The sequence below is a fragment of the Balaenoptera borealis genome, assembly GCF_965194805.1.
Source record: "Balaenoptera borealis genome assembly, chromosome: 6".
NCBI lineage: Eukaryota > Metazoa > Chordata > Mammalia > Artiodactyla > Balaenopteridae > Balaenoptera > Balaenoptera borealis.
This window is the reverse complement of record NC_138863.1, coordinates 31,644,047-31,669,363: the sequence shown is the minus strand read 5'-3', so window position 1 is coordinate 31,669,363 and position 25,317 is coordinate 31,644,047. Positions and strand designations below refer to the sequence as shown.

The window sequence follows — 25,317 nt, the reverse complement described above, 5'->3', positions numbered from 1 at the left end:
TGTAGGTTTTTCCCTTTCATCACTTTAAATATGTCCTGCCACACACTTCTGGCTTGCAAAGTTTTGGCTGAGAATTCAGCTGTTAACCTTATGGGGATTCCCTTCTTCTAGAGAATTTTTCATTTCAATTATTGTGTTGTTCGTCATTGTTTGTTTGCTCTTTAGTTCTTCTAGGTCCTTGTGAAACGTTTCTTGTATTTTCTCCATTTTATTTCCAAGATTTTGGATCATCTTTACTATCATTACTCTGAATTCTTTTTCAGGTAGACTGCCTATTTCCCCTTCATTTGTTTGGTCTGGTGGGTTTTTTCCTTGCTCCATCAGCTGCTGCGTATTTCTCTGTCTTCTCGTTTTGCTTAACTTACTGTGTCTGGGGTCTCCTTTTTACTGGCTGCAGGTTCGTAGTTCCTGTTGTTTTTGGGGTCTGCCCCCAGTGGGTAAGATTGGTTCAGTGGGTTGTGCAGGCTTCCTGGTGGAGGAGACTGTTGCCTGTGTTTTGGCGGATGAGGCTGGATCTTGTCTTTCCGGTGGGCGGGACCACGTCCAGTGGTGTGTTTTGGGTTGTCTGTGAGCTTAGTATGATTTTAGGCAGCCTCTCTGCTAATGGGTGGGGCTGTGTTCCTGTCTTGCTAGTTGTTGGGCATGGGGTGTCCAGCACTGGAACTTGCTGGTCGTTGAGTGGAGCTGGGTCTTAGCGTTGAGACAGAGATCTCTGGGAGAGCTCTTGCTGACTGATATTACTTGGGGCGGGAGGTCTCTGGTGGACCAATGTCCTGAACTCGGCTCTCCTACCTCAGAGGCTCAGGTCTGACTCCTGGCTGGAGCACCAAGACCCTGTCAGCCGCACAGGTCAGAAGAAAAGGGAGAGAAAAAAAGAAAGAAAGAAAGAAAAAACTAAAATAAAATAAAAGTTATTAAAATAAAAAATAAAAAAAAAATTAGTTCAATAAAAAAAATTAAAAAGTAATAAAAAAATTAAGAAGAGAGCAACCAAACCAATAAAGGAATCCATCAATGATAAGAAGTGTTAAAAACTATTAAAAAAAAATGGACAGACAGATCCCTAGGACAAATGGTAACAACAAACCTATATAGACAAAATCACACAAAGAAGCATACACATACACACTCACAAAAAGAGAAAAAGGAAAATATATACATATAAAAGGAAGAGAACAACCAAATCAATAAACAAATCTACCAGTGATAATAAGCTCTAAATACTAAACTAAGATAAACATAAAACCAGAAACAAATTAGATGCAGAAAGCAAACCCCAAGTCTACAGTTGCTCCCAAAGTCTACTGCCTAAATTTTGGGATGATTCATTGTCTCTTCAGGTATTCCAGAGATGTAGGGTACATCAAGCTGATTGTGGAGGTTTAATCCGCTGCTCCTGAGGCTGCTGGGAGAAATTTCCCTTTCTCTTCTTTGTTCACACAGCTCCCGGGGTTCAGCTTTGGATTTGGCCCCACCTCTGCATGTAGGTCACCTGAGGGTGTCTGTTCCCCACCCAGACAGGACGGGGTTAAAGGAGCAGCTGATTCGGGGGCTCTGGCTCACTCAGGCCGGGGGGAGGAGGGGTACGGATGCGGGGGGAGCCTGCGGCGGCAGAGGCCAGCGTGACGTTGCACCTGCCTGAGGGGCGCCGTGCGTTCTCCCGGGAAAGTTGTCCCTGGATCACGGGACGCTGGCAGTGGTGGGCTGCACAGGCTCCCAGGAGGGGAGGTGTGGATAGTGACCTGTGCTCGCACACAGGCTGCTTGGTGGCGGCAGCAGCAGCCTTAGCGTCTCATGCCCGTCTCGGGTCTGTGCTGATAGCCACGGCTCGTGCCAGTCTCTGGAGCTCGTTTATGTGGTGCTATGAATCCCCTCTCCTTGCGCACCCTGAAACAATGGTCTCTTGCCTCTTAGGCAGTTCCAGACTTTTTCCCGGACTCCCTCCCGGCTAGCTGTGGTGTGCTAGCCCCTTCAGGCTGTGTTCACGCTGCCAACCCCAGTCCTCTCCCTGGGATCCGACCTCCGAAGCCGGAGCCTCAGCTCCCAGCCCCCACCCATCCCGCCTAGGCAGGTGAGCAGACAAGCCTCTCAGGCTGGTGAGTGCTGGTCAGCACTGATCCTCTGTGCGGGAATCTCTCCGCTTTGCCCTCCGCACCCCTGTGGCTGTGCTCTCCTCCGTGGCTCCAAAGCTTCCCCGCTCTGCCACCCGCAGTCTCGCCTGTGAAGGGGCTTCCTAGTGTGTGGAAGCTTTTCCTCCTTCACAGCTCCCTCCCACTGGTGCAGGTCCCGTCCCTATTCTTTGTCTCTGTTTTTTCTTTTTTCTTTTGCCCTACCCAGGTACGTGGGGAGTTTCTTGCCTTTTGGGAAGTCTGAGGTCTTCTGCCAGTGTTCAGTAGGTGTTCTGGAGGAGTTGTTCCACATGTAGATGTATTTCCAATGTATTTGTGGGGAGGAAAGTGATCTCCACGTCTTACTCCTGCACCATCTTGAAAGCCCCCCCCGCCTCCATCCCTAGTTTTTAACAAATGCCTTCAAGGAGCAAGAGAAGGAAAATATGAACAAGTCTTAGTTCTTGTATTGGACCACTGTACAGCAGGAGCTCATTTCTCTTATCCATCATGTGTAGAAAATAACCTTCGGATGGTTTTGTACTTGTGTGGCTATTACACATTCCATCTCAAATCCTTTCCTAAGATGGCTAGCACGAGCTCAGCATCTTGATCTCCCTTTCTTCTGACTACAGAATTCACCACCTGTGTCTGTCATTGTCCAGACAGCTGCCAAGTATATTCCATCCATTTGGTTTCTAAATCATCTTCATAATAGAAGAAACAAATCTTTCAGAATGTTTTTATTTATTCACCCAACCATCTCTTTGTTCTAACCATGACCTACCTGAACCAATCCCTTTTGCCATAAAGACATAGTGTTATGTCTTTTATGACAGTGGAAACCAGCTTACCTCCTTCCCACCCATGTGTCTACAAACCCCTTTTACAGATAAACATTCTTCTAATTTAGCCAAAGAATTAAAAAGAGGAAGGAGGTATAATATATGCCATGTATCTCTTGAAAAGAAACAGTAACAAAGGTACTAATATTTGTAGAAAGCTCTAGAGCCATCCCATTTCTGAAATTATTACTTACAGGATATTCATGCTGCTGTTAAATAAGCAGATAATCTTTATCTGCTAATAATAATAATAATAAAGCCCAACAAGGACAAACCACAGCCTGCTGCCAGAGGACTGTGGCAGTCTTAACAAATTTTACAGAACTTAAAATGCCAGCAGATAACAGGTATTATGTTTTCTTTTGGCAAATATGAACACTTCACAGCTAGCCTATCTTGCTCACTTAATTGGGCCTATAAAAACTCACCAGCAGCATCTCACTTGCAGCCATTGAAATTCCCTCCACTTGTTCTTTACAGCTTTTCAGAGCCTAGATGGGAAAACAGCTACCAAACAGACTTGCTGAAAAGATTTTTAAGGTCTCATGTCTATATTTACAAACCTTGCAATCTGTGTGTATTCATTTATTTCAACACAAATGAAGTGAATAAATCAGGAGCTCCTTTGGGAAAAGAAAAACCACCATATTTGAGAGAAAAAGAACAAAATATGTGACTGAGGCAACTCCCAAATGTTCTCTATCGCTTTCCCAGCACCCCTCATGCACACCCTGCTTCCAACAGAATTAACTGCATTCTCTGCACTCATTTAGAAGATAATACTACTCTACACTACAGCATTTCTCACATATATTAATGTCCTTTTTTTTGGTTTTGGCTTAGATGTCTGTATTCCTGGCTAGACTGTGAGTTCCTCCAACATAGAGGTGATATATTATTGTTACTAGTACTGGGCTTATGCTAAGACTGAGCAAATATTGGTTAAAATTGAATAGGAGACACAGAAAAAAGAGAAGGAAAAGAGAGAGAGGTATGAGAGCAAGGGAGAACACAAGAGAGCAGTAAGATAAATCTTTGGCTCTGGGCCACTGGGCAGGTGCAACATTGGTAGAAAACTACCCACAAGATGGCCTGGGAAGATGAAGAAAGTCTGAGGGGGGTCAAAGAAAAAAAGAGTGATAAAAATATATTCCAAAAAATATTAATAAGGAGCAGCCTTTCCTAAAAGCATACTCCAAAATTTCTCTAGGATTGTCTTCCAAGTTTCTGATACACAGCCTGCAAATTTCGTTATACATTTCTTGTGCAGAAAATGACAACTGTATCATGACACCTGGCTAAAAGTGATTGTAAACTGCACCCTAATTTCAGAGACGTGAAAAATAAAATAAAAAAACAATAAAACCACCAGAAAACTATGAACAGAACCTAATAATCTTTTCAGTGTTTCATAGATCCTAGTACTCTTTCCGTGATTGTTTTAATCATTTTGGCTTTGAAGACTTTTGTGAGCATACCTTCATCCTTTTTGGCCTTTTAAAGAAGTAGTTATTAGGTAACTTATTCCCCTAGTTTCCTTCTCGATAAATCAGAAGTTCCCCAGTGTAGTGTGACTCGAGGGGATATTTGTCAGGCCTCTCAGTCTGAGGTACTGGGAGCTTGGGGGATTCTGAGTCCATGAAAGTATTTTTTGATGATGCTGGTCCACGTACTGATCTTGTTAGATAAGTAGAACTACTTCAGTGTTTACTGAAGCAATTGGAATCAATGCCCTACTTTTAGACTTGTGAGTCAGAAAGCTTGATGACCACCTGGAGAAGCACCTGGGAGCCCTCTCTTGGGTCCCATCCCTCCCCTTCATGGACTGTCTATCAGTTTTCAACAGGCACCCTTGGTGATCCTGAAGACCAGCCAATCTAGGAACCACAGTCTCATAAAAGCTGCCTTGTTGTGTCTGGCTGACTGGCAGGAATGAAACGGTAACTTTCTAAACTTGCTTTCCTAGATCTCTCCAAAAGTAGCAAGACAACGGGGTGATTTCTCAGGTCTGTGTTGGACAAAAGATACTAGTGTTTTTCCTTGGTTTGTGGAGAGGACGGGAAAGGATGCTGAGATTCTAATCCCTGGTTTGGAGTATCACAGCCAATCACAATGAACAGTCATCTTTTATGACAGTGCATTTCCCAAGCATCCCTTTGGGAAGCTGGAGTCCCCAGCTGTCTGGGAAATGTAAAATCAGTCACTTTTGGCAAAGCTCGACACAGCCGAACATGGGAAACACAAATGAAAATAGAGAGACTCTTTTACTCACTAGATTGTTTGTCTGGTTACACATTTGCTCAGCACAGAAACAGAATCATCAAGATAGGGAGGACCCAAGTGTGTAGTTATCTAGCTCAGGTTTGATGAAGGTAAGAGGAAACTTTAAGTCTCATGAGTGTAAGCATTTTCATCCTTTCAGCTTGATGTAAGGAGATCATATAAACTAAGGTCCAAACAACAAGGACTACTTTATCTAAAATTACTTATCTTATTTTGCTCATAGGAATTCATACTGGTTTTGAGAAGGAAGACTTTTCAACCCACTGGACATGGTGGAAACAACTTCCCTTTATTTTATTGTCCATTTGATTGAGGGAACAGAGCCTCATGTATAGAGTCTTTCATCAAAGTCAATAAGTCAATCTGATTAAGCTTGAAATGAATTGTTGTAGATTGTTATTCTGTGAACATCTTTCTCTTCTGTTACTGAGAGTCTAAGTGACCAGTTGCCCCATCACTGTAAATGCCATTCTGCTTAATCCTAACATCTGTAATAAAACCAGTAAATAGCTGTTTGTTCGGATCTGTAGTCACAGGATGCTTATCTGTGGAAGAGGCTGAAGCCATTTGGTTGGAGATCGCTAACCCTTACTGTGTACTTCTGATTAGTGTTTTTAAACTCTGCCATATAAGGAAGAATCTATGGGGCTAAGAAATTTCAGTCGCTCTGCACAACAGTGGTGGATGCTGAAACTGAGTTTGGAACCCCTGTGTAAAAGTACTAGGTTTTATGCATGAGAAACCACAGTAACCAAGTGAAGACTAGAGGGAATCAGCTCAGTGGCTGGACTCTACTCTTCCTACTCCGACCTCGGGAACACAAATATGAGTGTGAAAGTCAAGAAAGGAAACTTTCCTTTAATACATCTGTCCTTCAAAAGAGCTGGTGTGACCACCAGGGATAAGACAGTTCCTTATGGGGTTCTCAAAACAGCACTAAAAACTGTAGGAGAAGGCAGTAATCATCAGAGAGGATCAGGGAGAGCCTTGTCTTCTTGAAAAAGGCAAGAGAATGAATCATGCTATTTTGAAAAAACCCAGAAAATATCTCTTTAGAGGTCACAATATTCTTTTCTCTTCCCAAATGTTGAAGGATTTGGCAAAGAGAACCCTCTAATAAAAAACTGCCCTTATCTCAAAATAAAATGATCTTAGTGTACTGGTAAGATCAGCAAAATGTAAATTGTTCAGATGCAATATACAATGAGTTGATATCTTTGAATTGATATCTTTTGGACCCTTCTGAAATTTATTTCTAATAATCATTTTCCAAAGGAGGGATGGCTTATGTTGCATGGTCTGTTAATGCTTGACCAGATGTCTGAGACTCAAGAGATGGAGGGCAAGGATTAAGGCTCAGTAGATGATGGCCAAGATTCCTTGTGTTCTTTAAAATAGCTAACATCTGCTCTATCCCAACAAGCTGGCATACAAGTCCAACACGGAGTAAATATGAGAGCAATTAAAATGAACTACTGTGCATTAGGGTGGTTTGATTTATAGAAACAACTTCTGTGGGAGAAAATGGCTGTGGTTTAGGTAATGTTCACATCTATGAAACTGAAGTAACCTAAATATAGCTTGGTATGTACAGCACATTCTTGACCATGTTCTTCTGCTCTTAACTACATCAGTAAAGATGAATTCAATGATTGCAGTCAGGCGTGGACTTACCCAGTGAAGGTCATAGTCAGGTCTTGCTCTTCCTTCATTGTCCTCATATAAAGCGAAAGCTTCCCTCCGAGCCTGATAATACTCCTTCCGCAACTTCTGGATGCGGTCAGTGCTTCCGCTCATGGGACGGCCACTGCAGGACATAATCAGACAGTCACACAATGTACATCATCCTGGAAACTCGTTTTTTGATTTTTTTTTTTTAATTAAAGCAGCTGACATCCAAATTTGGAAGATTCAGTAATATCATACAGACATGCTAGGAGAACTGTGAAATCCCTGGTAATAAAAATAAATAAAAACCAGTCTTTATGTGCATATGTTTAGCTCCAAGGGTCAAAACATCTAACTTGGGATTAATAAATGCCTTTTGAGTGAGAACTTAAGATAAGGTCCTGATCTTTAGAGCAATTAAAAGAGCCATCACCTTTTTCTTATAATCATATGTACAGAGTTTGGTTAAATTTTAATGTAGTATCTCATTTTCTCAAATGAGTGTTGCCAACTTGAGACCAGTTGTTTGACCTGAAGGTTGGAGGTGATGCAGAGTTGGCAGGTGCCACTGTTCATTTCAATGACATTTGTGAATTTTTGGAGTGGGGCTGGAGTACGTGTCATTATATGGGTGTAGGCAGGACATAGAGAAAGAGAAGAAGGTGGAAGGCATGTGAAGAAGTAAAAAGAAAAATAAAGAGCTGGTCATAGAACATACCATCTTGGTTACTTGTCCAAGCTTTTCCTCTCCCTACTTAGCTACTTCTTCCTCTCAGGAATTACAGCTTCTCCAGTGACTTATCCATTCAACCCCACACTGGTCAGCCAGTGGCTCCCTTTTAACTTGGATCTGTCACCATCGTTTCAACAGAACCAACATCACGTGATACAATCAGGGCTAGGAAGCAAGGGGAGGATGGTAGGCAGGCCTCTACAGCTGATCAACTTCTTTGGTTCATCTGAGGCATAACTGAGTGCCCTATTGTGTCAGACCTTACGTTAAGACCTGGGGATCTTAAAACAAACAAACAAACAGAACTCGTTCACAAAAAGCACACAGTTTGGGAGGTGGGGGGCTGAAAGGGATACAGAGGACCACAATCCATGGTGACCGGTGCTGTAGGTGTGCACAGGGGCTGTGGGGACTCACGCTGCTTAAGCTTTAACAGGGTGAGAGCAGGGCCATGGAAGGAGACCACAGAAGGCTCTACAGAGGAGGTGACACTTTAGCTGAGTCTTGAAGGATGCATAGGTGCTCAATAGCTGGACAAGTGAGGTGAGGAAATTCCACGTGGAGGGGAGGGCAATGCAAAGGACAGAAATGAGAAAGCACCCTGCTTTGGGGGAATGCAAGGAAGTCAGTTGGGCAAGCAGTGGTCCTTGGCTTCTTTTGTCCTGCCTCGTACCCATATTGGGTGATGTATGTTCCCTTCCTTCTCTCATTTAGGAAGCAAATTATAATAAAAAGGGAGTGCTGGTACTTTAGGGATATTCTGAATTTACTCTAATAAATGATGAAATATATCACTTGCAAATGTTGGTACTTTAACTCAATTTGTAACAATTAATCATAATGATACTCATACTTCATGGGTATGTGAGAATCACTGCTCGAGTATATACAGGGAATGTGGGAGGAAACAGGGAAGAGAGACAGGTGAGACTGAGAAAAGTAGGTAGGGGTCCCATGGTGAAGACCTCTACGTGCCAAAACCATCCCCAAGTATTACAGTTGAGCTTTAAGTTTAAATGAGATATCTGATAGAATGAGATATCTGAAAGCAGTAGAAAGAAGTCATCTACTATTTTGTTAAAACATTTAACAATTATACTTAAACTATAAAAGAAAAGGGTGAGTAAACATTTTTTGGAAGGAAAACGTTCTTCCCAAACTAGATTGTAAGTTAATTGAAAGCAGAACCACGTGTCTCAACATCCTCTGTACAAAGTTAGCACAGAGTTTTTGGCTTCCTACCTGCTCTACGGACACCAAGCAGCTTATGCCTTTGTTTAAGAAAAGACAAGTTCTTAGGGATCACATACCTTGATTTTTCTTCAATATGTATTTTTAAAACTTGCAAAATAGTTCTAACTCTGTTTCCTGACTATACTTTTTTTTTTGAACAAAAGTTTTCCTCGAGAACTTGGAAAAGATCGCAGTAAGAAAAAAGTGGAACGTCTGATATGCTTTTCTGAACAACGGAAGGCAGGAAAGACAGCACCGCTCAATTCTGAACAGCTTCCCTCACTCTTGAGTACTCTGAGCTAACTATGGGCCTGCATCCACTCTGCAGTCTTCTGCCCATTACATGCATGCATGAGCTGCGCTTAAACTCACCAGATGAGTTCAATCAACGTGGTGCAAACACAGCATACATAATCTATTAGTTTACCCAAAGAAACCGAAGCACTGAATTCAAGCAGAATGAAGTCATCAGTAATAAAGGAAAAAGAAAGAAACTGATAAGGGACTGTTTTAAAAATCCCCACAATTTTCCTACATTTGTGGGAAAAAATAATCATACTCAGACCGTAAACTATTCTTCCATATGCCGATAAATAAATAAATTTAAAAATACGGGTTTGATCAGATTTCAGTTCTCAGATAGAAGGAATGGGGCAAGAATACAAAATCAGCTGTTTACGATTCAGAAAATCCCCTATGGCTGACAGTAACATGACTATTTACCCAGAGAAGAAATCTGACCTCAGAGAAAAACAGGAAAAAAGTCTAGAAATTCATGGACCATCTAAGTGCAAAACATTCTCCCTTGTGTGAATATTTTAAAGAAGTTATGGGGCACCGTGCAAACCCTTCATGATAAGCCAGGACTACATCGCAACATTCTCTCTTTTTTTTTTCTCTCTCTCTAACCCTCACTCTACTTCTAGTAACTGTATCAGATTTTTTCCCAGGTAGTTGGTTTATATAATACAATTAGGAATAGAAAATTCTGATTTCATCTCTCAGCTCTTCTGTGCAGATAACACACACAGGTTTACCATCAAATCAATAAAAATTAAAAAAAAAATAAAACAAAAAACAACACAGCTATTGTAACCAAAGCCGTTAACTGATTCCATTTTGTGTTGAAGAGGTAGAAATTTGAAGAGGAACATAAAAATGCCTTTGTCATAAGAGCAGCAATAATAATAGTCATAATTTATGGAACATTTATACAGCCAATATATTGATACAGACTTTTAATTACTCCACTTTCTGCTCAGAGCAGACATCACTAATCACTTACGGCATTCCTTCCCCATAATCCTAGACATGGCCTTAGGATCCTTCTTAACCCAGAACTTCAGAAAGCTACTACCAATCTATAGGAGCTGGAACTTGAGTTACATAATTGCTGTGTAATAGGTGTTGTAAATACTTCAGAATCACAGAAGAATACTTAAAGGTAGCCTTTATTGTTTTGCTCCACAGACATGAGGAAGCTGAGGGTCATGGCTAATAGATGTACAAGGTCTAACTTCAAAGAAGGCTCTTTCCACCACTGCTTACTACCTTTCAACCTGCATCTCCTCCTTCATCTCATTTATTTCTTAAAGACTAGGTCCTCTAACAACATACTGGACCAGAATGGAAGTTAAGGCCAGCCTTGAGGAGTTACTTTCTGACGACTCCTGTTTTTCCTTCCTCTATTTACATGTTAACGGTTCCATTTTCCTGGCTTTATGGAACTTAGTAGTAGAGATTCTAAGAATTTTGCCTGATGGCTTCAGCAGTAACATCAGCTTATGATGTAACTCACATACTCTTGCAATCATATAAAATCTGGTAAAGTATCAATAATCTCATCTCCAAGTTGCTAGTTAGAAAATTAGGCTTACTGTATTATTTGTTCACTGGATAAAGTAAAGGTTAGCCATTCTTACCAAAAAAGTTCCTATTATAGCTGTATCCATATGCAGGTGATCAAAGCCACTCCTGCACTTTCAATGTGCTGAAATCTTATTTTAAATTAATTCAAGCAGTATAACAAAACAGATTTATACTGCAGTGATTTCTTGTCAATTATACTGCCTACGCCTTTAAAGGCAGATGTATAGTTAAATAGGCTTTTAACACTTTAAAGTTGGACAGAGTTTAAAGTTGCAATGAAATTCAGAAACCATGTCATTTTCTTCATCGTCACCTATAGTAATATATCCCCAAATGCAATACACATCACAGTAAGGCATTATCTGCTCCTTTGGAATCTAACCTTATTCTTCCTAGTTCATAATTACCTCAATTGAAATACATTTTAAAATGAGTGTTCATTTGTGCATGCCATAGTCTCCTTCCATTACTACAACAGGCTGGAGAAAAGAAACTAACATTTATTAAGCTCCTATGATGCCTTAAGTATAATATTTATGCTTTACATACTTCATCTCATTTAATCCCCAAATTTTTAAGGGTGACATTGTTATTAACATTTCACAAATGAGTATGCTGAGGCTCAGATAAGTAGCCCAATTGGTGAGTGGTGGACCAGGAGATGTGTGACTCCAAAGCCAGTGTTATTTTGACCATACCTTGCTGCCTTGTGAGAAATGCATTAAAATGCAGTGGTATTTTGTAGCAGCAGTGCACAAGCATTTCAAGACAGAGGGAATTTAGCAGAGCACATTTATAGCCATACCTTTTGATATTCTTTTATTTGCACAGATCTTTGTAATAAAAATAGAAACTGAAGCAGCTAAAGTAACAGAAAGACATGCAATGAAGTCTGTATTCATTAAAGAATGATGCTGGAGTGACTGCAGACAGAAATTTCTGGGTAATTAATATTACATCTCTAATAGGCTTATGTGGGAAACTGGCATAAAACTGAATGGGCTGCAAAAGAGACTCAACATATGACAAAGATCCCACATGAAAGAGAAAGAAACTCTGGATTAGGACCAGGACCGAGAGGCAGCCAGGGTTGCTGCTGGTAAAGTTCACCACTGGCTGAACTAGAGGGAGGTAGTCACTGCCAGCAAACCATTGTCCGACTTGTGAATTCTTCTGCCATGACTTTGCATGTATGCCTAAGTGGGCATGCATGTAAATAATGCACCCTAACTATGATTAAATTGTACACAGTTAATTCCAAAGAGCTGTGTCATTTTCAGATAGCCTCAAGTCATGTAGCTCTTCGTTGTCAAGGAGAGGTGTTTGCCACTGGTGAGTAGATACCAGCCTGGGGTCCAGATCTGATGACGCAGTTAAGAACAGTCTTTATAGAATGGAACCTTAGCAGGAATATTTCTACCTGGGTGAGATAATCCTTACAAACTCACTGAACAAAAACGGTTGAAATTAGGTGTATGCATGTCAACAATAATCAGTACAACAGGGACTGTTTTGAGTTTGGGGTTTGATAGATTATTCAATTTTTTTATGACGTTACTGTACAAATGTTATTTTGATGCTTACCATAGAATATTTTAATTATGTAAACATGGTGTTCGTCTTTCTATATTTACCAGAGGGTGGAATTTTAAAAGTTTTTCTCAAAAAGGTTTCCTCCTTTTGAAAGATACGGAGTGAAGAAAAAACTCTTGCACCTTTTAAGAATGCCAATATGCTATTCTTTTCCTGTTTGTTTCCCCCTGATGGGAAGGGTTGTTTGTCTTATCTTTCTGCATTTAAGGACCTAAGAAATCATCCTAGCTTTAAACTACAAAGTTAGCAGTACCACTGTCCTGCCTTAGAAAACAGGGCATATTTTTTTCAAAGTGGGAACAAAGCTCTCTAAGTACCTCAGATTCTGTGGCATTCACACTCTTGATAACATGAATATAATCAAATCTAACTGTCTATATATGCAATCTTCTTACTAATTATACTTCAAACTACAAATTAAGTTCTGGAAAAGAATATTCATCTGAAGACAGTCATGGACACAGCTATTACTTATTTTCTGTTGGTGATAAAGACTTCTGTCAAATAAGAAAATTTAGAGATTCTTATAAGTGTACTCAGGATCATTAATTCAAAAGCATTTTGAAGATTTACAGCAACTATAGTCCAACAGCACTTACACTTTCACTCTTCAGGTTTAAATTCCATAATGCAAATACATTTATATAGTGTGCCCACATATGCTAAATGAGATTTAGTAATAAACAATGGCTTTTAATGGGGCTTAACTCTATAAAATTCTTCAAATGATATTTTCATACTGGAAAGCTCTGAAAATTATCCAGTGTAAATATTCAGCGAAAATTATGATTATGTAAATTCTTTATCTTCTCCCTGCTCCTAATTTTGTAAAAAGAATATCTATTTTTTCAAAGGTAGATTGACAAATAAGATTTCTCGTGGTTTAGTCCAGTGAAATTTTGGAACACAGAACTGACTACCCATGAACAACATTTGGGAATTTTTCTAATTTCTTTCCCAATTCATCACCACTATGATGGTGACCCCCTTTTTCAATTATTTTTGATTAAAAGTTTCCCCAAATAACAAGAATATGCCTTTCTTCGTATGGACATTTAATTTCTATTAGATTTCAGTTATTTTGTTGATTAAAACACTCTAAATTAAGAACCCTTTGCTTACTATGATTGCCTATTAATTCCTATATTAAGAGTATGAATTTAGAAAAAGGGTGAATAATATAACAACAGACAAATTTTTCACATTTAGAATCTCCCTTTATTTCTAGAACTACTTTTGTCAATTATCTCTGACATTATACTTCTTATTAGTAGGTGAAGAAACAATGCTTAGACATCTTAAGAGACAATTTAATGTCACATGAAAAACTGGTGGCAGAATCTGAGGGAAAAAACTATGTTCTATGCTAATACATTACTTTGAAAAGTTACGTATTTGTATAAATTTTGAAGAGTACAACAAAATTACTCCAATGTCAAGATCCTGTGGGAAAGCTAAAAAACTGGTCCAGAGAGGGTGATATGCAAGTTAGAGTCATAAAGAAGAACGAACCCTACAAAGCTCAGCCTATAATCCTGAACATGGTCCTTCCCTCAACCATCCTGACGTTGCCAGTGGCATTTTGACCCAGATGCAACAATCTGACAACGTGACTTGGCTTACCTGGGCTCCTGACTTTGCCATGGCAACCTGAGTCTGACCATTTGCCTTTCTCCACATCTTTCCTGCTTTAAGCATCTGTTCCCTTTGAGATCCTTATCTTGGTATTTCCATCCCTAGCTCAGTCAACTGACCCTCTGACTCTTATAGCTTGAAGATTTGTCCTGGAAATCTTAACCCTGGACTGGACTTTGACCTCAATGAATCAAGCCTTAGTGGAAAAAAAGGCCGCCTTCCCCTGACACTTTTCATTGCCTAATGGCAAGCATTTCCACTCATACCATGAACCACGGCCACCATTTACCATTGAAAGTAATCTCATTGATGTACGAAGGGCAGCTTTCTCCCATGTGATTGATTGCTGTGATGGAGAATCTCACCAGATCAATGTCATCTCCTCTTCTGATAAAAGGCTCTGCTCTACCTTTGCTCTTTATCACTTGAGACAATTCGAGGCCGCTCTCTAATCAGAACACTCTGCTTCTCTATCTCCATTTCTACAGAAGGGGGAAATTTCTTAGAAGTGACACTGACAGTGTTATTCACAATTCAACAACACACGAGTTATTATTCACGCCTTCAACTCACCATTATAAGCCTGTAACACATAATTGCATTATTCTGATACCGTGCAGTGACCTCCTGGCTGTGTTCAAACTTCAGAAGCTGGTTTTGCCATCAGTCATAAAATACCTATTTGAATAGTATTCTAATATATTTTCTCCAACACAGTTTTTGAGCCTTTAGTAATTTACGCAAATACTGGGCACATTCAAATTATGTATAAGCATATGATACACATTGCCTTGAGACAGTTCGCCAATTTTATTAACAATACAAAGCATGTGGGGTCACCGAAGGAATTTATCAAGTGTTTCATATGGTAATTTTTGTTTCTTAAGGAAGATTTTAAAATATAGTTGAAAAGTTCACACTGGATGGCAGCAAAATCGCCCTTCATTTCTACTCTACATCTTTGTTAACAAGCATACGTAGGTGCAAAGAAAAACAGATTTGGACCAATTTGAAACTGGGCATTCACTTTGTCTTCTGTTAAAGATGATGAACCATTATGATTCATGTAGTCACAGCTGTTCTTACATGGCTGAAGTACAGCGACACTGCATCACAACTGCATTTAAGTGATGCTTCAGTATTTCAGCTTAAGACAAAAATGGGGGCTTGGGGGAAAACAGCAATTTAAGTAGTGACAGTGTTCCCACTGGCTATTCCATGTAATAAGCATAGGCCCCTGGACATGAGCTGAGTTGGCTTCCCTCAGTTGGTGTCAGCTCCTAAGGGCCTCTCGTAATACAGGCTTTACACTGTACTGAACATGATCCCAGTGTTTCAAGCTATGCATTACTTGTACAACATGGCCACTGAAATGCAAGCCAACTACTTTAGCTGGTGCTCAACCAAGGGAATAGCCAGCTGATGCTGTGCTAAAAGAACGACTGTTGGGTGGGTTTAGTGAGAGATGATAGGTAGGTCCAGTATGGCATTCTCCTAAAGTGTTTTTCAAGGTTAATTCTGATGGTACACAACTTTTGTTTTACGTAATGGCTTTAGAAACTTAACCTTAAGACATGATTTCACTTGGAACATCATAAGTTTTCTCAGAGTTTTACGGTCTAAAATAAAATTAGCAAAATAGGGATAAAAAGGTAAATGGAAGAAACCTATAAGACGTGTATTATTTTAATAATATCACGCACAAATTAATGATATCTCACACACACACCCTCTCAAAGAAGTTCTCATCAACAACTGCAGGACTTGTGAGATAAAATTATTATCTTCTAGGCTTAAATCAAACACAGCTTGAATTTTGGAATACATATCTGACATTTAGATGTGGATTAAACTTTCAGGGTCAATTCTGGGAAAAATAAGCCTTTGTGGGCTGCAGGCCATAAAACCTTGGGAATTTCCTAGGCTTCCATGAAATTCCCTCTTCCTCAGAGGAAACACAGAAGCTCTGTCTCCTCCCAAGGGATCATGGAAGGCCATCAAAGACCGCTGATTCCCAACAGCTGGACACCTAGACCTTTCCTTCTACACAATAAGGAAATAAGGCCTAACTAACTACACAATGTGAGGGAAAAATAAGGAGATTCTAAATGACTTAGCGCATGGATGGAGTTTTTCTAATTTGGAGGATTATATTGGTCAGGATAAGCTATGGTATTCTGTGCTAATCAAACAGCAGTAGATTAAAACACTAAATTTTTCCTCCCATAACAAGACTTTTTTCCCCCTTCCAAAGGAGGAGGTTGGGAAAATAATAAAAGTGAGAAAGAGAAAAAATATTCAAAAAAAGAACATGTTTTTCAATTGAAAGAAGCTAAAGATTTTGATTAGGAGCTCAATACTAAATGTTAGGAGTCAAAGCCTTCTAAATACATATGATACATAAACTAGTTCTTAACCTTTGTACCCATTAAAGGGATATACAATAAACTGTCCAAACACCCAGAAGGGATACATGGGCCAGACTTTAATTATCACATATATGGTGTTAAATAATATTATCTCATAAACATAGAATTCTCTATGCCGTGTTCTGATGTGATTAGCATAATTCAGTCCAAGACTTTATTAAGAACATGTTTTGATTCTACCTTAATTCCTTTTGTTCCTTCTACACCTATATGCACAAATGCTGAGCTCTTCTGCAATTTTAAATAGGGTTATAATAATTATCCAATCCAAACAGATTCTCAACTCCAAAAAGCCACATAAAAATTTAACATATACTAGGTCCCAAAGGGTGTCAAATCCAAGAATATCCACAGCCCTCATCTCCCTGGGTGTAAAGTGAGCTCTGGTGACCCTGTAACTTCATGCTGACCTTCTGACATCAGGGATTTACAGGATAGAGACAGCTTATATTATAATCTCCTATGGATTGTTTCAGTTGTTTTTAAAAGGTGTTCAGATTCCTACAAATCTTTTCTAAGAGAATGGTGACTTTCTTTTTAGAATAGACTAGGTAGTAATAAGCTGATATTAAACTTAGATCATCAACTGCTTTTATAAAAGTTTTCCAGTAACCTTCTGTTTTCAGATGTGTACATTTATTTAAGCTTTTATTTATTTTTAAATATTGCCATGTCCCTGGCCCTGGTGATGTAAAGGTGATTAAGACCCAGAACCCAGCCCTCAGGGATTTCAGTCTTATAGAGGGAGATGGAAATATAAATAAACAATTACAGGGCAATGTGGCAATTATTATGAAGAAGTACCATGAAGTATAATGAAGTCCTGCAGTAGCTCAGAGGAGAGGGTGATTAGTTCTGCTTGGGGAGGCTGGGAAAGCCCTCAAGGAGAAAAGGAGAGCAAGGAGGGGGTGCTGGGCATGTCAGTGGAAGGAACATCACATGCCAAGTGGTGGCAACATAAAAGGGCACACGGTTAGGCACGGCAGAAGTGTGGGAAGTGGATGGAAGAATCCTGGGAAATACAGCCAGTAGGACTTGAACAGCTCCATGTGCCAATCTTCCCAAAAGGGAAGATGAAGTAGAATCCTGGACCAATTTCACACAGGGTAGCAGCATCTTCAGAGTCATTTTTTATATCAGGATAGAAGACCTTTACTTTCTGTTTCCACATAACATAACCTATGAAATGAACCAGTTGACCCCTTGGGCCTTTCTTGCACTATATTCACTGATTTCTTGGATATGCGTACAGTTCAAGTTAAATGACTGACCAAACTACTGGCAAAAGTCACCTTCTCTTTCTGTTTCCCCACCTGTTGAATACTGTACCTTGAGGGCCACTTTAGTTCAAGGCAACGGGACATTGAGACTTTCAATTTGAAAACTGAACGTTTTCTGTAACTAGAGCTCTTGGTTAACCAGTAACATTACCTGGTGGTGAAGCATGACGCATCGTTAATATAGTGATAAATTTCCCATTAGAAACAGGGTACTGGCTGCCACATCAGAGGGTGAAAAGTTAAAAAAACAAAACAAAGAAATGAAACCAACCCATTATGGGTTGACAATGACTTTTATTTTCACTGGCAGTTTAACCGAAAGTAGTCACAGAATCTCAGTTAATAAATAGCCATTGCTCCATTCAGGTGAGGTAACAGTGGTGCCTGAATATCTGCCCTGGAGCAATTTGTAGCTGTCTTCTTGATCTGAAAAGTGAATGAGTCGCGGACCATCAAAGAAGAGGGAAAATTAGGCAGTAGGCTGCTGCTGACAATTGAACCCTATAAATAACCCACAGTGAAAATGAATAAAAAACATGCCGTCTTCCAGCTTTCAGTAGCCTCTCAACAGTGTGACAGTTGCTGGTTTTATCAATAAACATGATGTCAATTATGCCTTTTATTCTTCATGGCGAAGTCATGTGTGGGGAAGAAGTATTTTTGGGCTTTTTGGCACTTCATATACCAAGGTTTTTCCTCTTTATTTATATCATACCGAGGCAAAGCAGCTGTCTGATCTGTAATCTACATGTTACATTAACACTCTTCTTTTTTACTTCTTCCTTAGTTCCAAAAGCTTTATTAGCAACAGCATTTAAGTCGTCTCTCAATTATCCACAGAGATAGGAGGTTTGGAAGAGCATGAAAAATAAGACACTAGGGATGATTTTGAAAACTCTTATTTAAGCCAACAACTTTAGTTTCTTTCCCAACCAGTGTTTTCCCAGAGCTGCAAACCATCCCCCAATTAATTGACTTGATTCACATTCTTTCCCTTGCCCGGCCCCTTGTTTGGGTAAGGTACTAATGAGCAGAAAAAAGGCCAAAAGGCAGGCAGGACTGAGAAAAACAGAGGCACTACAAAGACTCAAATGGAGAACACAGAAATTGGATGGTAGAGAGTTAATGACCCAGGAAACATTCCCCTAAAGGATTTACCAGGTACCTAGAGAGATGTAATCTTTCAGATTAAAAAGTAACAGGTATGACTTTTCTAAGTGGACAAACTGAGAGCAAAACGTTATGTGGAGCACAGTTATAGAATTAATGAGTACTCACATATCCAGCTCAAAGAAGCCTGTGGGTTACTGTGTTTCCTGAATTCTGCTGTTTGTCGTGAACTTTATTACTCTCCATTCCACTAAGAACTATTTTTTTCTCCCTATTTGCAGATAGATTAAGTATAGTCATTCAGATGTCATTAGTTCATCATTTGTTAAAGAAACTCGTTCTTAGGAAAAATGAAGAACACGGTGAGCGGCATTGCATTATTTTGTGATCCCACTTTAAGATGAAAGACAGAAGTATCACATTGTTTTCGAGATATTCCTATCCTACAACAAAATCATCTTTTATCCAAGTGTAAACAAGCCCACTAGCTAGAAGCTTCCCCCCCCCACCCTAAATTCTACATAAAATATAAGCCACAAGGCTTAAATTGAATCACTGCATTATTTCTTTATGTATTACTTACCTTGACATTTCTTAAACTGAATGCTTACTATATATCTAAGAGAGCTTCTAAATTTATAACCTACCAAAAGAGGGAAATTATTTCCTCTTCTTCAAAGAAGCTTTTTCATACTGTATCCAACATATCTGGGGAATTGGAGGGAGAAAAAGGAGAGTGGGGAGAGAGGAGGAGCCAAAGAAAAGAGCTAATGGTCAAAATGCATCCTTATAATAAAATGAGCTTCTTAATGGATGTTCACCACAGGAATAACATTAATCCAGTATTAGGACGTTCACTGGAAAAAATATGAATGTAATTTATCTTTTTAACTGTCAGCTGCATTTCTAAAGCTCTGAAGTCTGTAGCTTCCAGGGGCCTTTTGTCTTTCTGCCATGGCAGGAATATCTTGGACAGCTGTAAGAGCTTTCTAAGCTATCTTTCTCAAAATCCATTAGCTAACTCAAGGAACCTAATTAGAGCTGCCATTTTGATGGAGCATACTGAATGCTCAGTACAAACTAGTAACACCATCAATGTTTATTAGAAATCACAAAACCCAAAGTGCTCCATTCCCTATGAATATTAATGGGAATACAGCAAACAAAATATTTATTAAAACATACGCTTAATACCATCAAGGTTTACAGACAGAGATTGAAAGGGAGAGGGACAGGCACACACTTGAATTTGATGGCATGTGCCCAGGAATACACAATAAACCAAGATTTATATTGAAGCAGCATGTAATCATTATTTTATGCCCCTCCCACTTGTCTCCCTTGGTTTTGCACCCTGGAATTCAGCAGCTCACAGCTGGGAAGACAGATGTAAGTCTAGAGAAGTCTGGAGAAGGGGGTGGAGGGAGTCTTTTTTTTTTTTTTAACAGCTGCTGAGTGCCACAAATTCTTGTCAGTGGGGAAATAAGTCTTGGTTCTCTATAAAATCAGCAGCACGATGACGTCAGTACTTTCTACCCTCCTCTAAATGAGGGTTTCACCAAATTAATCCAACTAGCTATTATCCCACATACCCACCTGGGAAGCATTTCTGCCAGGGCATGGCCCTGAATCAAGTGGTGTCTAAGGCTTGATGTACCCCTGCTGTTGCGCAGATCGGGCTCCCACTGCCCGTGTTGGGTACAGGGATAGACACACACACCCCTGCCGAGGCCCGAAGACTCTGTTCCTCATTCTCTTCTCTTGGGAGCAATTAAAGGACCTTTGTCAATTGTTACTGTCCAGCAGCCCTTGCTCTGCCCTCAAGCTGTTGCCTCCTGTCTCTCTTTCCCCCTTTTCACCAGACTTTAAAAAAGAATTGCCTCTGTTGTCCCCTTTTGTCATCTGCTATCTATCCTCTCTTTTGCGCTGATGACAATCTGGCTTGCACCTTCACCGCTCTTAGAACTGTTCTCTGGAGGCTCAGGTAAACCCTAGCCTCTGCAGGACTAGACACCGGACAGCAACCTCCCTCCTTCTTTGTTTCCTTTCTACTTCCTCAATCTCATAGTCCGTTTCCTTCAATGCCCCTCCCACTGTTCTCTAGGATTCTCTAACTGATTCTTGTCCGTATTTTCAATCTGGGGATACTGTTCACTCCTAGGGCTTTATCACACTCCTTCTCGTGGTCACCCATTTACTCACCCACCCATTCAACAATCACTGAAGTGCCTCAGATGGGGCACGTCCTCAACACAACTTGCCTAGATGAAGACACACATCTCTACCTGGGACACCTCGAGGGAGCGCCAAGGACCATGCTCAGCCCTTGCTCCTCATTTGCATCTGAAATGTACCGACACCTTATACTCAACATGTTCAGAAACAATTTCCTCACCTCTCTCCTGAAATCTACTTTCCCTCCTATCTTCCTGGCTTTTTCATCGCTTTCCCATGTTCATCTAGGCTTAAAACAATGATCAGCATTCAGAGCACAGGCTCTGGATCCAGGCTGCCTGGGTTTGGATTCTGGTTCTGCCACTTCCCTTCTCCCTGCCTTGGGGAAGTAACTATCTATCTGTGAAATGCGGATGATGATAGTAAGAACTCAGAGGATTGTTCTGAGGATTAAATGAGCAACTACTACATTGAAAGTAGTTAGAATAGTGCCTGGCACGTAATAAGAATTCAATTAAAAAAGCTGCTACTGTGGTTGTCGGTGTTATTTTATATTATTGTTGACTTCTTTTCTCCCACATATTCTACATCCAATTGGTTGTAATCAATTGCCTCTAGCACTGTGCCTCCCATGCATTCCTTCTTCCACAAGCCTCGTGCACACACCCATTGCTCAGACCATGATAACAGCTTGGTGGCTAGTCTCTCCACCCCAACTCCATTCTAATCTGTTGCTGGCAGATTAGCCTTTCTAAGGTATGGCTCTGCTCATGTAACTCTCCTGCTCTAAAAGCCTCTTGGCTCTCTTCCCATCGCTACACCTCCGACCCAGCCTTCTTCTCCTCCAGCCTCACTTGCAGTCTAGTCTCCAGTGAAACTTTAATTGTTCCCTAAACCGATCCTCAGTTCTCACCCCCTCCTCCATGCCTTTGTCCGCACTACCTCTTCTACCTGTCATTCTTTCCCTTTCTTTTTAAACAATGTAATTAAGATGATATCCTTCCAGACCTACCAAAGAATGGACTTGAGGATATGGGGAGGGGGAGAGTTGAGATGTGACAGGGTGAGAGAGTGTCATGGACATATATACACTACCAAATGTAAAATAGATAGCTAGTGGGAAGCAGCCACATAGCACAGGGAGATCAGCTCGGTGCTTTGTGACCGCCTGGGGGGGGTGGGATGGGGAGGGTGGGAGGGAGGGAGATGCGGGAGGGAGGAGATATGGGGATATATGTATATGTATAGCTGATTCACTTTGTTATAAAGCAGAAACTAACACACCATTGTGAAGCAATTATACTTCAATAAAGATGTTTAAAAAAAAAAAAAGATGATATCCTTCTTTACTTTAAAAACCTCCACTGCCTTGTCATTATGTGCAGACTAATTCTCACGTGGTCTCTGTTCCCCAAATTGGCCCCTGCTTCCCTCTCTGCCTCATCCTGACTGTTCTCTACTGTGCCTGGCAGCTTCTCTCTTACTCTCCCCCGTTCCTCGCACAGCCTAAGCTTGTCACAGACCCAGGAATCTGTACTTGCTGTTCTTTCTACCTGAAACTGCCTGCCTCAAGGGTTTCCAGGCATGTTGTCCATTATCAGGGGGGCTTCTCTGGCTGCCTCATCTTTAGACCCTTCAAGTCCCTCCCCCCCAGTCCGCCTGCTTGTTTCCTCTGCAGCATTGCTCACTCTGGGAACACATCTTCACTGTTACTTGTTCCCTTTTCTCTGTCCGCTGACCTCCACAAGAATACCAGATGTGCAAGAGCAGGGACCTTCCACGTCCTGTCCACAGCTGTCTTTCCAGTGTCAATGCCTGGCACACTAACTAAAGGGATGGTTCTCTACCTCTGAAATCCTTCAAGATTCTTACATTGATTCAGCAAGTATTTACTGAGCACCTACTATTCACGGGCAATGGTTCTAGGCGCTGGGAACATAGGAGGAGTACGAGACACACAACTGTGTGGCCTTATGTTCTAGCAGGTGAGTGAGACAATACACAAACCAGTGGAAAAGGATATCAAGCAGAGGTAAGTGCCACCTGGATCCTTAAAATACCATATGGTGTTAAGAGAGTGAGTGGGTAGCTACCTGAGACTAAGTAGTCAAGAAGGCCTTTCTCTTTTAAGCTAAGGTCTGAATTATAAGAAGGAACCATGCAGAAGCATCTCTATGAAGAACATTCTAGAAAGAGAAACCAGCTAAAGCTAAAGCCCAAAGGATGAGGGAATGAGTGTGATGAATTGAAGGAACAGAAAGAAAGAGTGGCTGGAGCTTCATACCCAAGGGATAGATGTTAAATGACGAGGTCAAATAGACAGGCAAGACAGATTACACGTGCTTTGCGGGACCTGTTAAGATCTTTGGATTTTACTCTGAGTGAAATGAGACCATGTTAGAAGATGTTAAAGCAGGAAGAAACATGATCTAATTTAAATATTTAGAAGACAATTCCAGCTTTTCTGTGGAGGACAGAATAGAGATTCTTGCAGGAGTGCAAGTGAGAAAAGATGGAGGTCTTTAGGGCGTTAGGATCATTTATGTTTTACAGAGTTTAAATCTTTGTCTAATCCCCAACCACTAGCAGCTAAGCAATGTGAGGAGTTTAATCATTCTCATGTCTTCTGCAGAACATGTTACACTGCCCTCACCTAGGATGTGTTCAATAAACAAAATTTTGCGGGAGTGGAAAACAAGATAGTGATTTAAGAAAATGTGCAATGAGAAGTGGGAAGAAAAAGGGAGGAAACAACGGTGCTATCTAAGGGTGAGGAAGGGGCTGTGCATGGGGGTGGGAGGTGGGGGTGGGAGAGAGGGTGGGGCCACAACCACTCAGCGACACCATTAGCTGCTGCCCGGAAGATGATTTCTTTTTTGGATTTCTCCTTCTCAGGCTCATAAGCTGAACACTGCAAGTACATCCCTAATGGTTTGGTACAAGCTACTTTGCAATTTCTAGGTATTGCCCAGATAGCTCACTATTTAAAGAAATTTCTACAGTTTCTGAAGTTTTCTTTACTGCATCATATTTTCACGGCCTCCTGTTTTCAGCCAGCAATTGCTATAATGTCTCAGTGCCATCCACTCCCATAAGAATTGTCTAGCCAAGCAGCAAGGCACTTGGCTTATTAATGCTCATGGAATATATGTGTGCTGAAATGATGTTATGGGAAACCTTTTCTGTGCTATTTCATGCTAAATATAGCATGCACGCTTCCAGGTGAAACTGTCCGGAAACTGGGAACGTCCAAGCTAGCACACTTTAGAGAAGGTAGGCTAGCACAATTTGCCGACCTTTAGCTTTGAATTAAATTTAGCTCCTCATCTTCATTAGAGTCTAACTGCCAAATAGCACTCGACTCTGATTAATAAAGTTTTCTAATAAGCATATCACTTTCTAGCACTCTGCGGTGGTAGCTGAAATCTTGAGCAGGGCTAAAGGGAGAACTGCCAAATGGAAATATTACATTCTATATCCAGTACAATCAAAAGCATTCTCTCTGTTGTCAAGTCAAGTCCAGCTCTGGGTAAAAGAGAACCGACTGCGATGTTAGAAACGGGATGCGGTCACTGCCTATGAAGTCAGCCCAGCAGAAGACTTAGAAAAGCGTGAAAACCCACTCAACCTGATGCTCCAGGTTAATTTAGAATTCAATGACCCACATTTTGAAGTGCTCGCAATTCACATTTTCAGGAGAAACGGGTTGGACCTAGTAAAGGGGCTTATGGACTAGAGTAGAGGGCTGAGTAGGTAAGTTTATGCCGGGTAACTGGGAAGCTCTTAGCACTTACCCACGGCATCCAGGTTGATGACACAAATTCCACCTTAATTTAGTCCAAGGCTTTGATCTCCATTAAAATACAGATGGTGCTGGATGTCTGTCTCTGTAAGACATCACTCACCTGTATGTGAGTTAATGCTTTGATACCAGGAGAGAAAGTTGCTGAACCTGAGGGCCTTGAAGACTTGGTGGGTGGTTGGGTGAGGTGGAGCGGGGCTTCCCAAACGAAACCTCTCCTTGCTCCACATTCCTTTCCACGCCTAGTTCTGCACTGGGGTATTAGTGGTACTGAAGACCAGTCATTGATGGCCAAAAAAGTGGACTGAGTGCCTGCCTCTGTGTGAAGATTCAAGAAGAAAACTGGGAAACTTCTCTCAAAGAAACCAAAGAGCCTTTCCCGTGCTTGTGATTTTCCTTTCCATCTTTTTCATGAACACTCAACTCCTTGCAAACGCATTCATAGTTCAACAATGGTAATTCAGGGTGATGAGGTGGATATTGTTTCCCACACTGCAGTGCTCTACACTGAAATCTTAGGGACCATAAAAATTGAAGTCCTTCCTTCTGCATTC

The 25,317-nt window shown here is 40.7% G+C and overlaps 1 protein-coding gene across 3 annotated transcripts in view; it reads right to left on the bottom strand.

Annotated features, from left to right (window-relative positions):
- The window catches only part of PARD3B (par-3 family cell polarity regulator beta), a 1,037,301-nt gene that overhangs the window by 130,185 nt on the left and 881,799 nt on the right, over positions 1–25,317 (bottom strand). For all 3 annotated transcript variants that reach the window (XM_082397042.1, XM_082397040.1, XM_082397041.1), the window contains one exon: positions 6,911–7,043. In XM_082397042.1, the coding sequence (XP_082253168.1) occupies positions 6,911–7,043 (133 nt within the window). The remainder of the gene's footprint in view (positions 1–6,910; positions 7,044–25,317) is intronic.